The sequence below is a fragment of the Protomyctophum parallelum genome, assembly GCF_964188405.1.
Source record: "Protomyctophum parallelum genome assembly, chromosome: 14".
In the NCBI taxonomy this organism is placed as follows: Eukaryota; Metazoa; Chordata; class Actinopteri; order Myctophiformes; family Myctophidae; genus Protomyctophum; species Protomyctophum parallelum.
In genome coordinates, this window is record NC_139709.1 from 41,603,641 (window position 1) to 41,620,157 (window position 16,517).

The 16,517-nt window shown below is 43.9% G+C and overlaps 2 protein-coding genes across 5 annotated transcripts; both read left to right on the top strand.

Annotated features, from left to right (window-relative positions):
- Window positions 1-6: 6 nt before the first annotated feature.
- LOC310870161 (uncharacterized protein) lies at window positions 7-10,415 on the top strand. 4 transcript variants are annotated; one of them, XM_083781242.1, is made up of 3 exons: window positions 7-1,149; window positions 1,717-2,394; window positions 9,183-10,415. In XM_083781242.1, exons 1-2 carry the CDS (start codon window positions 82-84, stop codon window positions 2,287-2,289), a joined length of 1,641 nt encoding a protein of 546 aa, XP_083637368.1. In that variant the 5' UTR covers window positions 7-81; the 3' UTR covers window positions 2,290-2,394; window positions 9,183-10,415. The 4 variants fall into 4 exon arrangements, with proteins under 4 accessions (XP_083637368.1, XP_083637370.1, XP_083637367.1 ...); XM_083781244.1 differs by having other exon boundaries at window positions 9,186-10,415; XM_083781241.1 differs by having other exon boundaries at window positions 1,717-2,390.
- On the top strand, window positions 5,067-5,972 carry LOC310870352 (mitochondrial ornithine transporter 1-like; the record flags this gene model as incomplete). The annotated part of the gene is made up of 1 exon (XM_083781536.1): window positions 5,067-5,972. One exon carries the CDS (start codon window positions 5,067-5,069, stop codon window positions 5,970-5,972), a length of 906 nt encoding a protein of 301 aa, XP_083637662.1.
- Window positions 10,416-16,517: the final 6,102 nt, after the last annotated feature.

A 16,517-nucleotide genomic window follows, 5' to 3' on the forward strand; every position in this document is an offset into this window, starting at 1 on the left:
TACAGTGAGTCCGCGGTGACGGCAGGAAGCTAGTCGTTTCTGAGGCGTTTCTCCACGCGAGCCTCTAGGCTCTCTCTGGACATGTACACAGACGCCGCGCGGACCCCAGGACACCGGCGACATCCGCTGCGTGACGCCCCCTGCCAGTGGGACCACCACCACCACCCCTGTGACTGGCATGAGCTGTGGCTCCCTCACCACCAGCAATACTACGGCGGCGGCGGGCCAGGATGCTACCCCACACCGGCGCGAGGGGACCACCCATCGCTGGACCTTGGAAGAGACATCTGGACTCCTTCCCTTAAAGACACAGAGGGAGGGAGAGCTGCCCCGGTCGGTTCTGAGAGGAGTGGCCGCCATCGCAACCCACAGAGGAGGCCTGTGTTCGCGGGCCAGCCGGCGCCGGGCGACAGGAGCCACGGTTACCCCTCCTGGGACACGAACCCTGCCCAGTGGCGGTGCCCGCCGGAGCCTGCTGGCTTCAGACACTACCCGTCTGTGAGGGAACAGTGCAGCTGTGTGGTGCGTGGTGATGTTCCTGGGGTGGCACGCCCGTTTGACACCAGGCCACCGCCGCAGCAGCCACTCCCACCTCCACAGTTCAAAGGTCACAGACGCCGTCGGATCGTCAAGTATGTGTCCCGGTTTGAGGAGGAGGAGGTGGAGGAGGAGGATGAAGGCCAGGGACGTGAATGTTGTCACCTGGAGCAGCTGACGCGCGCCACCGATCGGCTTCACGCCGCCGTGCCCAACGGCCACTATGGGCTGAGGCCGGTGTACTACGATGGCTGGGAGAGCGATAGCCATCAGGACTGGAGCAGATGGAAGGGTGGATCAGAGGAGTGCTGTAATGGACGCGGGGGCCCTCACAGGGGATTCTTCTCCACAGAAGTCCCCCAGATACACATGAACCGGAGCAGACGGAAAGGGATATATGTTCCTCCCGTCCCTGAGAATGCAAATCACGAACCCCTGAAACAGCCCACTGGTGATGGTGACTGCTGCCTCAACTCCCAACAGCACCAGGATACAGATCTGGTGGGACAGAAGGGGAAACAGGACTCTGTCCGGGATCAGATCCGACAAGTGGTCACAGACTTGGAGGATGTGCTGGGGGGGTTGAAGCAGGTTCACGTGGAGATGAAAGAGGTAGGAGGTCTCCATTAGACGTCTGTGTATATAATTAAAGTTTTGTGTTTACAGCAGGTGTGTTTACACAAAGACCCAGGTTTGTGTTCAGACCTCTCAATCTTCGATGTAGACATGATTATGGTGACATCTAAAGTCATTTACATGACATGACTAAGTGGCTAAAACGGCTACAGTGCACGTTCATGTTATATTGTGTGCGTGTGCGTGTGCGTGTGTGTGTGTGTGTGTGGGGGGGGCACATGTGGGTGTGTATCTGTATTGACTATCGTTTTTGATTAATCTTCTAGGAACATTGATTAAAAGTGATTTGCACTGACCTGCAAGGAAATTCGGTTGCCTTCCTCACAGCACTAAAAAGCTTGGCTCGAGACTGTAGATAAATTATACAGTATCCATTTTGGAATGCCTCTATTATATGGACAGGACATCTACTTAAAGTGACCTTCATTTATTATATATAGGAGCCTTTTTTCCTGGTTCGGTCTCGTAGCCACGGGAAAACCACTGAGAATAACATGCTATATGAATATTGATTTGTTATGCATCGACCTTCTTGTCAATCAGGTGGTGGAACAGATTGACCGTCTGACAGTGAACATGGACTTGAGCGAAGAAGTAGCCGGCGTCACCCAGGGGGGCTCCGGCATGGTCCACGGCACCCCTCACCCGGGACACCTCAACATGGCCCTCGTGGCCAATCACGATCCTGCGTCGATGCAGGCGTCCCAGCAGCACAGACACGTGGACCACGTCATCCTCAGAACTAACTCTCCCTCTCCCGTTCACATGGCGTCCGTGGTCAAGACCAATCTTATCGCACAGCAGCCTGGCCACGGCAAAGAGCCCAAACACGAGCGGCCGCACGCGAACGGCCACCCTCCTCACCTGTATCCCCCCAGAGACTCCAACCACCACGTGGGCCCCCCCGTCCACCCAGGACCCCCCCATCCTCCCCCCCAGAACCTGGACCCTACAGTTGTTATTGGGAGAAGCACCGCTGGCTCCAAGACCCAGAAGCCTCCACCTTACCCCCAGAACGGGAGATGCGGGACGGGCCCCCCCTGTCAGCCCCCTATACCCCTGAAGATGAACCCGCCACACCCCAGGAGAGGCCGACAGAGTACCAGCATGGTGTGACGGAGGGAGGAGGAGGCTGCGCCAATGCAATGGGGGGCTGAAACATGAGACCCTGCAACAGTGAGTGGAGGTCGGGGACCAAGCAGGGGGGCAAACTCATGGTAAGTTTCCAGTTGTCTTACACGCTTTACTACCGTCTCCCGGGGTCATCATGCCTGTGTTCCCTCCGGTAGGGTTAGGGTTAGTTTATGTCACATATATGCAACAGAACATTTAGGTCATATTCAGGTTCTTATAAACCTGAATATGTCCTAATTATCTACATATATGCACATAATGTAGATAGGTAGGACATATATGCAACATATATGGCTCTTATAGTGGCATATATGCCACATTCAGGGCCATATATGTGTACATGTAGATAAAGGACATAATGTCAATATATTAGAGCTATATTCATATACTATAGAAATCATATATAGCTCTTATATATTGACATATTCAGGTTCATAATATTGCATATAGACAATGCACCATATCATACATAGGGCTGATATTGTATGTATGCTCCCTTACTACCTGCCTTACAGTACTGTTCATTTATAACTTTGAACCTGGTGTCCCTATTTTCTTGTCTTGTAAATAGCAGATCAACAAACTCAGCATGTCACGATGCGTTAAAGTTTAAAAAACACAGCTTAAGTGGTTACATTTAGTCCAAGTTAAATTGCAGATTGTACTGTGAAAGAAATGCAAGTTTATTTGTTTAGCCGAGCACAACTAGGCAATTCAAAGTGCTTCACACAGAACATTCCGCTTATTTCTTGTTTCTCGTTTTACTATGTTGATGTTTCTGTTCGTCCATAATGCCTGATTGTGCCCGATGACGTTGGGCATGTTTACTGGCTGCGTTGGGTTATGACTTATAGTCACTAAATGAATCGCAGTGTTCCCCGCTGTTACACAAGGGGAGTATTTACATGTGTGTGTGTATGCATGAGAGTGAGTGAGTGAGTAAGAGAGAGAGAAAGAGAGAGAGAGAGAGAGACTGTGTGTGGTTGTGTGGGTGGGGGGCGTAGTATGTCTGCTTTTGTTGATGTCACATGATTTCCCGGTCTTCTTACACTGCAAGAAATGTCTGCCTAGTTAAACTTTTTCATTTAGTTTTGAGTTTCTTCCCCCCTCTTATAGTATAATGCACAGTATATCATTTGAGGAAATCGTTCAATATCACATATATTCACTTTTAAAACAACAAGATAGCAAGATCCTGTAAACTGCTCTTGCTCAGAAGCACTTTAAAATCAATCCCATATAAACTGGGGGAAGTTTGATACATCTGTGTTGTCTAATTGTCTTTTCTTGTCTTGTAAAAAAAAGTCATACCTGTATGATCTTGCTCAATTGGATTTTTCACTAATTATACAACTGAAGACTCAATATAGAGAACAGGGGAGATGACCAAAGAGAGGAAGGGGGGCGAGTGAGGGGGATTGGGCATGGGAGATAAGACATTTCTTGCAGTGTAAGTCATCATTACTAAGAGAAGTGGGAGTTGGCAGGAGTTCAGTTGTTTCTGGAAAAAGAATGCCCCCCAGTTCTTTTTTGTGAATTATTAGACACAAAAGAGGCGTCGTCATATTTACAACATGATAACAGCTGTGACTCACAACTGGTATCATTTACTGTGCTGAGTTTTAACAAAGAACTCACCCTGCCTTGTGTTATTGTGATAGTCATACTAGAGACATTATCAGCATAATGATGTAACATAATAACACTTGATTGAGATTAATCGAGTGTCTCTGGGGGGGGTTTATGTGTACAAGATGAGTCAAACGACAAAAGAAACATTTCCAAAATGTCCCACCATTACAAAATGGGGAAAAGAGGTGCATAAATGTTCCTCTGTGGACACTTCCCTCTTGTGCAGAGTATGCGCAACTGCAATCTATTTTTCTGACCTGTCTGAGTTGGGCAAGCACAATCTGGTTTTAATCATAAAACCTTTGGCCACATGCCAGAATGGAATGAGGCAAACCCTCGTTATATATTGCAATGGCCATATAAACGTGGGTACTTATACAGTACGCAGCATTTGACTCACCCGCTACACAGCTCTCCACATTGTGTTGCAGAGAGAGAGAGAGAGACGGAGAGAGAGAGAGAGACTCACAATTAACTGGAATGGGATTGCGACCTTATGCTTTAGGAAAAAAAAGTCTGCATTGCATACATGGGTTTGTGACTTTGTGTTAGGCTTCTATGTATGCTTCAGTCATTGAAACATAATCATAGTCCTTGAAATGAATAGTTATGTTTGGAAGGGCTGGTGCAGTCACTGCATTCTCCTCACCTCCTGGCTTTCTTTGTATTTGAAAGTAACTGTTGCGATATTACAGCCTTGCGTTACCTGATTGAGTCTCTGTCTGGATGTTAAATGGAAACTGGTTTTGTGTGGTACAATTCAACGCATTCAGTACCTACCCATAGTTAATTCCAATTTGTCTATTTCTCTCTCTCTCACGTTTTATTCAGAGAGAGAGAGAGAGAGAGAGTCCATAGATTTGGCTGCCACATGACGTCACAAGTGAAAGCCAGACATATTTGGGCAGTATATGCCCAATTGTCCATATATGGGCATAAACAGATCTGCAGTGTGACGTATAAATGCGAGAGATGTTTAGCAGATGTTGAGTGTTGAGTCTTTTTAGATTGTTAGGTGGAACTTCATGCACAAACCTCCATTGTTAGACACAGCTTGGATATATCCAGCATGCAAATCTCCAGCCTCCAGGGACATGTGTCATCATCATGTCAACTTCTCAGACACCATGACCCCACATCCAGTGATCCAGGCCATGATTGACCTTTCTGCAGGAGCGGTAGGAGGCGCAGCATGTGTCCTGATCGGGCAACCACTGGACACCGCCAAAGTGAAAATGCAGACATTTCCTACACTGTATCGCGGCTTCGTCCACTGTCTTAGATCTACCTACAGAAACGCGGGTCTACGCGGACTCTACCGAGGCACCGTCCCAGCTCTATTGGCCAACGTCACAGAGAACTCTGTGCTCTTCATGAGCTACGGCTGCTGCCAGCAGCTCGTTTGTTCCGGCGCTGGTCTAAGCAACGACGCAGTCCCCAGCGACATGCAGAAAGCCTGCGCCGGTTCAATGGCGTCCATTTTCTCCACTCTCGTGGTGTGCCCCACTGAGCTCGTGAAGTGCCGTCTCCAAGCCATGGAAGAAATGGAGGCGTCGGGCAAGATCACCAATGGCCAAAGAACGGTGCGGTCGGTGGTGAAGACGGTGATGAGGAACGATGGACCGCTGGGCTTCTTCCAGGGCCTGACCACCACCCTAGTCAGAGACGTTCCCGGTTACTTCTTCTTCTTCCTCACCTACGAACTCTGTCGCTCCGCGTTTGCAGAACACTTGAAACTCCCCAAGGACGACATAGGCGTGGCGCCAACCGTGTTCAGCGGGGGTTTGGCGGGGGCAGGTCTTGAGCTGGTGGTCTACCCCGTGGACTCGGTCAAGTCTCGGATACAAGTGATGTCCATGATGGGCAAAGAGGCGGGATTCCTCAAAACATTTGTGGCCGTCGCACGTACTGAAGGTGTGAGGGCACTTTACTCTGGCCTCACCCCCACCATGGTCCGCACCTTCCCAGCCAACGGAGTGTTGTTCCTGGGTTACGAGGCCAGCCGGAAGCTCATGATGAAACACTTTGACTAAGGCCACGTTTATACTGCAACATTCTCTCTAGAGCAGGGGTGGCCACACAGGTTGCGAGTTGGTCTGGCGAGTGGGAGCCCTGGGTTCAATCCCTGCTTCCGCGCAATGCTACACAAGGTTAAATCAACACTCTGGACCTTTTGGGCCAAAAGGTAGATGGGGATCTACCAGTAGATCACAAAGTCTATGCAGGTAGACCAAATGTCATGACATGGCCCTAAAAATGTATTAGACTAGAACTGCACTCTGTCGAGTGCCTACTTGCTTGTTGCACACAAGTAGGCCATAAATGGCCTACTAGTGCGCAAGCAGAGCGCGCAAGTACTGGCTACAAACTGTCACATCTCAGCTTCTCTGTGAATAAACGTTTGAAATATTTAATTATTAGGTTTAGCTATTTGCTACGTAGGCCTAACTAGTTTTTGGAGGTAAAAAAGTAGTATTGTTAAGTATGGTAAGAGACGGTTTTCGATGGTGACGTATATGTCGATCAGTGTCGGGTGGATTAAAGGAAATGCCTCGATGTATATGTAATTTGTAAGTTGATTAGCAGTATGTATCGTAGCAGCATATGACGTCAAGGTATAACTGGTACAACAAGCTCTCAATGATGACGTAATAAAGATGTGGATTAAAGGACCCAATGCCAGGGTGTAATTGGTTTTCGATGGTGACGTGAGGACGACTATGTATACATGTATGTAATCTGACACCACTGCCATATCAAGCACAAGTAGTCATTACGTCATACACTGGCACGGCGCATCAAACATCGCCCTGGACGAAAACTATTGCTTGCGTGCTCTGCTTGCGCAAGTAAATATAAAGGGCCAGCTTCTACAGTAGCCCCCCCCCCCCCCCCCCCCCCCCCCCTCTCTCTCTCTCTCACATTAGCAGGCAACAGTACAGCACTATCTCTCTCTCTGTTTGGCACAACAGCGCCCCTACTGGTACTAATAGTCATACATAGGTGAACAACACAGACATTGTTGTTCCTTGGAGTGGTTGCACCACTCAAATAAATCACGGGGTGCTCCATGTAAACAGGCAACACGGCTGAATCCACAAAACGTGTGTCATGTCACGACTCTCTCATTCTATCTCTTTCTTTTTGTCTCTGTCTTTTCACAAACACCCCCACCTCATTCCATGCACCTTGTCCATGCATTCTTGAAACCAGTGCCCATTCAGCTGCAACAAGGAACAGTGACTCACAAGGACACATCACAGCACAGCATACCTCACTACTACAGTAGGGGACACCTTTCTCTCTTGAGCCTCTCTCTCTCTCTCTCTCTCTCACACACTCACACACACACACACACACACACAGATGCAATCGTTCCGCCTCACTCTAAATGGTAGATGGTGCATTTATATAGCATCTTTATCCATGGCGCTTTACATAGATGGTGAATCATTCACCTATTCCCACACACATTAATACACCGATGGCGGCGGAAACCATGCAAGGCACCAACCTGTTCATTGGGAGCAATTAGGGGTTCAGAGTCTTGCTCAAGGACACTAACTCTGGGGGAGCCCGGTATCCAACTGGGAACCTTCTGTTTCCCAAGCGGCCCTCTACCTCCTGAGCCACTGCACTCTCAATTCAAAGCAAAGGAGCTTTATTGGCATGCGAAAACTTAAGTTTACATTGCCAAAGCAAAAGTGGAACAAATACTACAATTAAAGCTGTGTTACATAACACTTTGAGTAATACCATCTTGTGAAACTATAAGAAGATTGTGAATTCTCTGTCAGAGATAGCTATACATCCATAGGAGACACTTTATACTTTTGAAAGCAGTATTTCAATGTTTTTGCATTCATTTGGATATAAACATTTGTGTGATTTTCTTGGTCTTGGTACTGTGGGCAGTAGTCTGTCTTCTCTTGGGAGCCAGGTCTGCCCGCAAGACTGTGCTGACCGAGTCTATTGTAGCATATACTTTAAGTTGGACCAGTACTGCTTTCAGAAGTAGGCATACGGTGGAAGGAGTTTGCATTGAAAACATAAAGAACCCAAGACACTGTAAATTATGCTTAAGATATTATTATTGAAGGAAACAAAAGAAACAACAACAATGCAGATATAAATCAGAGTAATTCAACCCAAAAGTAGACTCAGTCAATTCTTCATAGTTTGTCAAAGTCATTTCAAGGTCAGAGGGGTAATGTGAGGCAGTGTTTCAGTGTATGGAGTAGTTATTGGGGGGGGGGGGGGATAAAGGGAAAACCTGGCCTGAACACAAAAAGGCCAAATTAAATATCTAATCTAAAATAATAATCAAAGTAGCTGATCTACAAGCATACAAATCAAACAATCATTTACAAATGTCAAATCAAATAATCCTTTAAGTTTTAAACATTAAATGAAAATAACCAAATAACCAAAACCAAACAAAACACTTCAAACACTTCAAACATTTCAAACAATAAACTCACCAATTCAGTTCAAGTTCTACAGGGCCAGCTCATCAGTTCGGTTCACCAGTGTGTATTTGGAGGTCTAAAACCAATCATCAGTGTTAATATAATGCTTTATAATGAAGAGTAAAATGGTAAAAATGTTTGTAGAAGAAGGGATACAGACCTGCCACAGCCAGTGATGTGCACCTCACTGACTGAGACAAAAGTGCTGTGCTTAGTTTATACTAGGGTGTGGTGATGATTGCTGATTCCAAACTGGTGTGACTGAGTGAGTGAGTGAGTGATCGCTGTGAACTGATGCAGATGGTACCGTGACCATACAAATGCATGCGAACTGATGCAGATGGTACCGTGTCCGTGACCATACAAATACAGAGATACAAATACAGACATACAATTATAAACTTGGGTTACACTATATCAAGTTAAAAGGTTTGTAATGCATTTTGGAATTATATTCCAATAGTTTTGGACTGGATCCAGTTGGTGTAAAGCTCACTGTGAATGTTGTGCTCATAGGGTGTGATTCTTCCATGAGTGGGGCTGAGAGTTGCTGTTTTCAGAGCTTGGGCGTAGGACTGTAGGTGTATCGGGGTGTGGTTGGTGGTGCTTTCATGTGTATGGATGGTGGTGGGTATGTATACATGGCAATGTATAGAAACAGCCTCGAGGAAGAGTTTTTTTTCAACAGGGAGCTCAGCTGCATGGGATTCACTGGAGGGAGCTGCATTTTTTAATTTAAATTATATTTTTCCTTTTTCTCCCCATTGTTTCCAGCAGGAACTGATGCCATTGAGACAAGCTGTCAAAGAGGTGGAAGCAGAGCTCGGCCTGAAGGTGGGGGTATTTCCAAGGGGAACAAAACAGTGTTCCAACTCAAGTCAACTCCATTATGCAAGCATTTGATGTGTGCAGAACCTTTGAGGGAACTTGCAGTGGTGCACAGAAACCTCTCCCTCTCCAATCCTTCCTGGGAGATTTACGTATGTCTGAACTCACACTGACCATTCACCAATGTAAAGAAAATATATGATGTATATTTTTCAACAGTATTTATTTTCTATTTTGTTTTAAATCTGTGATGCTGTGCTACCAGTAATACTGTTCTACTCTGATTAGTCAATCAAGAAATGTCAACAGGAAATACAGACATGACATTTGATGAGTTTTAAAAGTTTGGGTCATTGATTAATGGAGTACTGCAGGGGTGCCCCCTCTTTTTTGACCTGAGAACTACTTTAAAATGTATCTACCCACCAAAAACATTATTATACCATTGCTGAAAATAGTTTATATATGTACCTGAGGCTTTGGAATAGCGGCACTGGTTACATTATATGACAAATGCACTTGGAATGGGAAATAGGGGGGCTTCTTTGTTTTTTTTGTAATTAATTTGTAATGCTACCGGCGTTTGTACACTTGAAACCATAAATATTCTCTAGGGACATATCATGTGATCTACCCGCACAGCCTTTGTAATCTACTGGTAGAAAGCAATCTACCTTTTGGGCACCCCTGGAGAGTACTGCCACAGATAGTTCCATTATTATAATGTCCCTTTTTTGGTTTGATTTTCACACCTCGGTGTTTCCTTGGGGAATGTAAACTTTGGAGTGTGAGGAGGAAATGGAAATCCCTCAGCACCGCCGGAAATCCATTTGTGTATCCCCAACAAATCAGGGAACTTGGCTTAGAGTATATACTCTAAGGAACTTGGTAAAGTCTAAGTTTAGGTTCACACTCCATCCTCCACTGCATCCACGCTTGTCACAACAACACCAAAGAGAATCCAGAAGAAATGGGTACAGGGACGTGACCGGAATAATAGATAACTTACTGTAGGAACAACATTGCAATGCGGTGGGAATGTTCTGCAGTTTTTTTTCTAATACAGGCTATTTTTCCACATTAATGTCTTAAGTTATCTGATTCTCTCAATGTTGCCAGTTGGATGTCCTACATTTACGGTATACAAAGAATAAACTAAGCGTCCTAATCTGGAGAAATGACTCATGCATGATCTTGTTTTTTACAGCACTAATAAACTCCTGAGCGGGGTTCTCAAATGGTTTATTGTTGGTCTGAATGTGGTGCTCTCTCTCTCTCCTTCACTCTCTCCATTTTAGGACTATTTTTTCAAGACCAACTTGGGGCAGAGACAGAGTTTCTGTTTGTTTAAATCATGTCTGAGATTTCACTGCTGTTATCGCTGTACATTTCCCTGTTGTCTCTCAGTCTTCTCTCTCTCTGTCTCTTTGTCTCTGTCTCCCCCCTCCTCTCTCTAACTCTGTCTCAATTCATACATTTCAATTCAAAAGTGATGTATTGGCATGGGAAACATACATTTTCAAAGCCAAAGCATTTTTCCTCCAATGCCCATGCAGCTTTGTGTGTAGCCCATAGCGATGATTTCATTGGCTGAGCACCCCATAGCAATGATTTGATTGGCTGAGCAATGTACATACAATAAAAAGTGAGGACAGAAAAGTGAGGAAGTCAATTGTGATTGGCCGCTGAGAAGTGAGGACGGCAATTGGTGATGCTGTATGATGATGTATGATGACAAGAGCGCCTCTTACTTCACACAGGTGTGATTTAAAAATAAATAAAATTAAAGACTAGAATAAAGAAAATACATTTGTAAACAGGGTGGTGTAACATTGCAATCAGATATGTAAAATAAACTTTTACAAATCTACAGTAGATCTACTGTATTTACAGAGATTGGCACACTGCAGATATACTGCAGGAATAGTCTTTACAGTGGTTGTATTCCGTCTTTTTCCTGTCACAACAGCTCACAAATCTTGCTGCCGTGTGCAGATATGGACGTTTTTTATTAGTTTTCCAAATCTTTTGGGGAGTTTGTAATCTGTGCTGTGCAGTATGTGTCTCTGATGTCTTGGTACAGTTTGTGTGCAGTGGGTGGCGGTGCACATGCAGTCTGTCCTCTCTCTGTGTTTTTGTGACTGTTTCCCACTGCAGATTACGCCGGTCCCATGAAACAAAGCATCCCCCCCCTCTGTCTCTCTCTCTTGCTATTCTTCTCTCTCTCTCTACTCTCACTATCTGTGTCTGCAGTGTGGCCCAAACATGGAAGAGAAACGTTGGTAAGCTTGTGAGTGGACTATTAGCCATGAGGAGTTCAAGGTCATACATTGACAGTTTATGACCTAGCTTCTTGTCCAGATGGAAAGAAAACATTATGTGGGACCACAAATGTATGTGATGGATTGATTTTGTTGGGAAGTATCAATCAATCAACTATTGTCACAACACAGTTACAAAAACAATTACTGTACTAAAGGTACAGTTTCAAAGTACTTTTACCTTACTCAAGTATTTCTGTTTCTTGATACTTTATACTTCTACATCACTACATCTCAGACACAGTGTACATACACTACTATTTGAGAACTTTAGTTACTAACTTACTGGTCACTTGGCAAATGTACAAATCTGTACAAATCTGTACAAATCTGTACAAATCTACAGATTTCACACATTTTGAAATATCCACTTTTGGTGCTTTAAGTATATTTTGCTGCTTTTACTGGAAAACATTTTGAATACAGTACTTTTACTTAACAAAGTGGTGGTACATTGTGGTAAAATCTGAGTACTTCTTCCACCACTGGTGATTGGTGAATTTGCCAGTCAGTGTAAGTGTATGATTAAATTGGCACATATAGTAAATACAGTATGTGCCAATTTAATCATGTTCCGCTGAGGTAAGTGTTCTGTTGCATAAGCAAAGTAGAAAGCAATGAATATTTCTCATGACTCAGTCTCAAACTATGTTAGAATAACTTACATATTCCAGATGCAACATTGTCTCACTTGCTATTCATAGGAGAGGCCTGTTTTGGCAGCATGATAAAAGAGATGTTGAAAAGAACCCCCCCAATTCCCCTATTCTCCTCACATAATTTCTATTTTCTATCTCTTAATCCCAACATCTGTTGCGATAAGGATTTTGCAGACTGCTGAGCAAAAAGGCCAAGGAGCAGTTTGGTCCATCATCAAAGTAGTCACTTGAGAGTCCATTGCCCTGGCTGGCCATAATGTCTGAGGCACGTAACGTCTCTGAAGAGACTTTTAGCACGACTGTGACCCGCTGTACAAGGCTGTCTGCCTCTCGGCATACACTGTCTATTCATCCTGTCAGACAGAATGCACACTCGCTGAGATTCTGGCTGCTGTGTCTCTTTTTGTAAACAGAGGAATGATTCCGGTATGTCGGAGTCTCAGACCAAGAACAACACTTAAGTATCCCAATTTATACTTGGTCTTATGACCATGTTACAAATGCACCGCGTTTGTTCACTTGAAAATGTGTGATTTTTGCTGAGCAACATGTACGACAATGTATAAATGTGACTTTGCCCTAGGCACAGACAGCTAGCGTTTGTTTATCCACTACACCAGCCCAAACATAACACTACATGACTAGGATGTGCTTTTCTGCTTAATACCCATAGGTGTTTAAGCCTACAGCTTGTTCCAGCAAGTTATCCGGTCCTGTCCTGGTCTGGTCAGGCCAGGTTGGGGGGGGGGGGGGGGTCTGAAACAGCTGGAGTCTTTGTCTGAGTGGGCAGGGCCTGGTCCTGAGCAACATTTGGGTGCTAATAGGTACACCCAGGCCTCGTAAAATACGGGGTCAACCGTAGAAACGTACTAGCAGGGTTGGGTTGGCTGGGTGGTTGATGGATTGCCAAGTGAACTAGAGGGGTTTACACACTTATGGCCAACTGTAATCTATTAAAGTTACAAGCAAATCTCCCAAAAGTAATCAGATTGCAGTTACATTTATAAAAGAATAAACTATTTGTTGGTTTACTCCGAGGTGTTTTTATTTTATTTTAAATACTGTTTTTATAGGCATTTTGTATTTAGAAAATTACTTCAGAATATAAATCGACAGATACTGTAAGATTATCAGTATAAAACGGGAAAAATGTACGGTGACAGATAAATTATGTAAATGTTCCAGATGAATACAGATAAAAAAGGTATGTAAATGCAAAAAACAGTTAAACAGTGACAGATGGCAACAACCAAACAAAACAAAGACAACAGGACAGAAACTCTTGCTCTCAAACTCTCCCAGCACAAATTGTGCCCTCTTCTCTTAATTCCTCTGTTTCATTAAAAAGAACACATAATGGCAGATCGAAGTAAAAAAGTAACATTTTTTTAAATAGAAGTAAAAAGGGTATCTTTGAAAAACAAAGAAAAGGTCTCGCACACTGTCAGACACTTTTTTTTTCTTTTTCCTTTTTCTATTTTTGGTTGTTATCTATTGTGTAGGAGGGGTTAGCGTGCACTTATTGAAATGGTCAATGAAGGGTTGCCAAGTCTTGTAAAATTTGTCTTTTCTAATTGCAAATAGTGCATAACATTTGCGTAACAAGTGTAGTGTGAGTCGGAACTTGCACTTGCGAGCCAGTATAGTCACACATTTTTACCATGCTATATTGAAAACTGGACAGTTTGACCCTTTTGACCCCCAGAAATCAGTCAGTGGATTCGGGTCAAAAGGTTTTTCAACAATGTCTGACAGTGATTTAAATATACTTTGCCAATATGTTAGTTTTGTGCAGTGCCAGAACATATGGGCTAGAGTGGCCGGCGAGTGGTGACTGGCCACATGTGTCGCATGCTGGATTTACATTTGGATACATTCTGTTGAGCTTTTCCTTTTACTCCGAGGTGTTTGAAGGACAAGCAAGTTAACTTACCTGACGTCCGTAACAATTTTTGACAACAGGGTTTAAGAGGAGTATACATATTTTACATAATCTCTATAGCTTACTTGAAAGATTCTTCAGTCATGGTGATGCTCTTGAAGATGGAATAAAGGAGTGTTTGACTCTAATGCTCTTGTTTAGTAAATTAATCTATAAACAACATCAATGTATGGATGACAGTATTAATTTGATACTTTGTTGACCATGTTTAACAACCATGCATCAAACACATTGGAGATGAAGGTAAATGAACTGACTTGCATTATGTGGGCTGAACCTTGAAGTAGTATTCACAGTTTTTGATCTGTTGCAATTAATTGTCAAGGCATGAAATCAAACAAAACAAAACATTATAGAAATTGCTCTGTGGCTTGGTGTTTGATGCAATGAAATGAGATTCTGTGTCATTTGTTTGACAGATGAAAGTAAAAAAAAAAAAAAATACTGTCAATGAATTTTTTGTTTGAAGTTGGATATCATATGAATAGCAAAAACATAGAAATCAACATTCACACAGCAGTGTGCATTTATCCTTCACTTCTCATACCACCCAAGTCACAATACCTCCCAGTTTGAAAGAGAAGCAGATTCCTCATCAGGCAATTGCATGATGTAGTATGCACGGCAGTCTCTAACTTGGGACTGTCTTTGGTTTGCATTGCACGTTGGTGGAGATGTCTACCAGTTACTGTAAGTGAACCATGCGAGCAAATGGGACCTCTACAGTTGCCTGTATAGTATCAGGCCCGCCTATACGCTATGTTCTTGCTGTAGTATTAAAGCACTATTTCTTTTTTCTTTGAGTCAATGAGATGTCAGAACTGCTGAGGAATTTCTCTGCTCTGTGCCTAAACCAACCTGTCAAGATCTATGGTCCCCTGGCCGGTCCCCCTATCATCTCACGTGCACCTAATCCAAACACTACCCACCTACTGTATAGGCCTATGCAGATGCATCCGGAAAATGTTTTCAGTGTTATTAGGGTGAGGTTGGCCATAGGAAGCTTGGCAGAGCCTGAGCCGTCATTAACAACAGCTTAACCTCCCTGTCTGAATTCCTCACCATAATCAAACCTGCTGTAGTGTATGTGGAAGAGGCGTGACGTTTTGAGGGAAAGAGGTTTTAGATGAGTCATGGCCAAAAGAATGGTACCAGAGAGTGCAGTACCACACTGTGCTTGTGTTGAGGCTATACCAGTCCAGATGTCTGCAGTGCATGCATGCCCACAGCTGAGCAAACAGACATCGTCTTCTCTCCAGCATGACATGTTTGAAATGACATGCCAGTCTGAAAAGGAACAGTTCGGTTAGAAGGGCTTTCAGACTTCTGTAAATTGTAATTGGCTTGTCAGAGCAGATTAAAGGTAAATGTTTGATTTTCTCCCTCATTTAATTAACTGGCCCAGGTTGAGTGAAGTAGTTCTTGACTAGGGGGTCCTACTCCTACAGCACAGCAGCTCTTTGCTGAGATTGTCCCCCGTCTGCAAATATTGGGGCCGACATTCCTAGAATGACTGGAATGGAGTTGACTAAAGGTGTGTGTGTGTGTGTGGTGTGGTATGATGTGATATTCCAGACACTTTAAATAACATTGACAATCTATCCTGGCATGGATGTACATGACACGGTCCAGGGTAAACCATTTTGATTACTGTTAATCTTCCATAATCTTGTATGCCCAACATCTACGTATAATGTCCACAGTGCAGACATCGTTTCCAGCATGGCTCTGTTTTTCAATTAATTATTTTTACAACAACGTAGGCCTACTTGTAATTCTCTCATCTTTTTTGGATATGGATACACTATACACAGCTTGGATATTTTTGAAGTCACTCTTTCACCCCAAAACACACTTGAAACTATCTTGGGAGTCGTCACTAGACAAGACTTGAGTAGTGCTTGATGCAAACACCAATCTCTTCCACCTGAAAATGGTGGAAGACAATCCCCAGTAGTTACTATTGAACCGGTGATGCAATGAAATCTGGGACAGGAAATTAGTCTTATACTAGCGATGGAAAGACACTGCATTTACTTCCACTATACTCTTTACAAGCATAGAGGCAGAAAAGTGCCCCATTCATTCCTACACTGGCTGTTTTAGTAGATATGACATGACAGCATAAGATCTGTCAGGCTGTGTCTTCACAGAGGCCTGTCAGCAAACATGACACTAGCCGTCTGCCTCAAAGGCCTGTTTGCCTCCAAGGCCGGGAGCTGACACGAGGCACAGTGCACAATCTATACATCGTCACTGTCGGAAAGAAACCTCATCTCCATATTTTCACATTTTGTGTTTTTTCGTGAATGAATGTCCTACTTGACCATTCTGCAGCATTACACAAAAGTAACAAAAA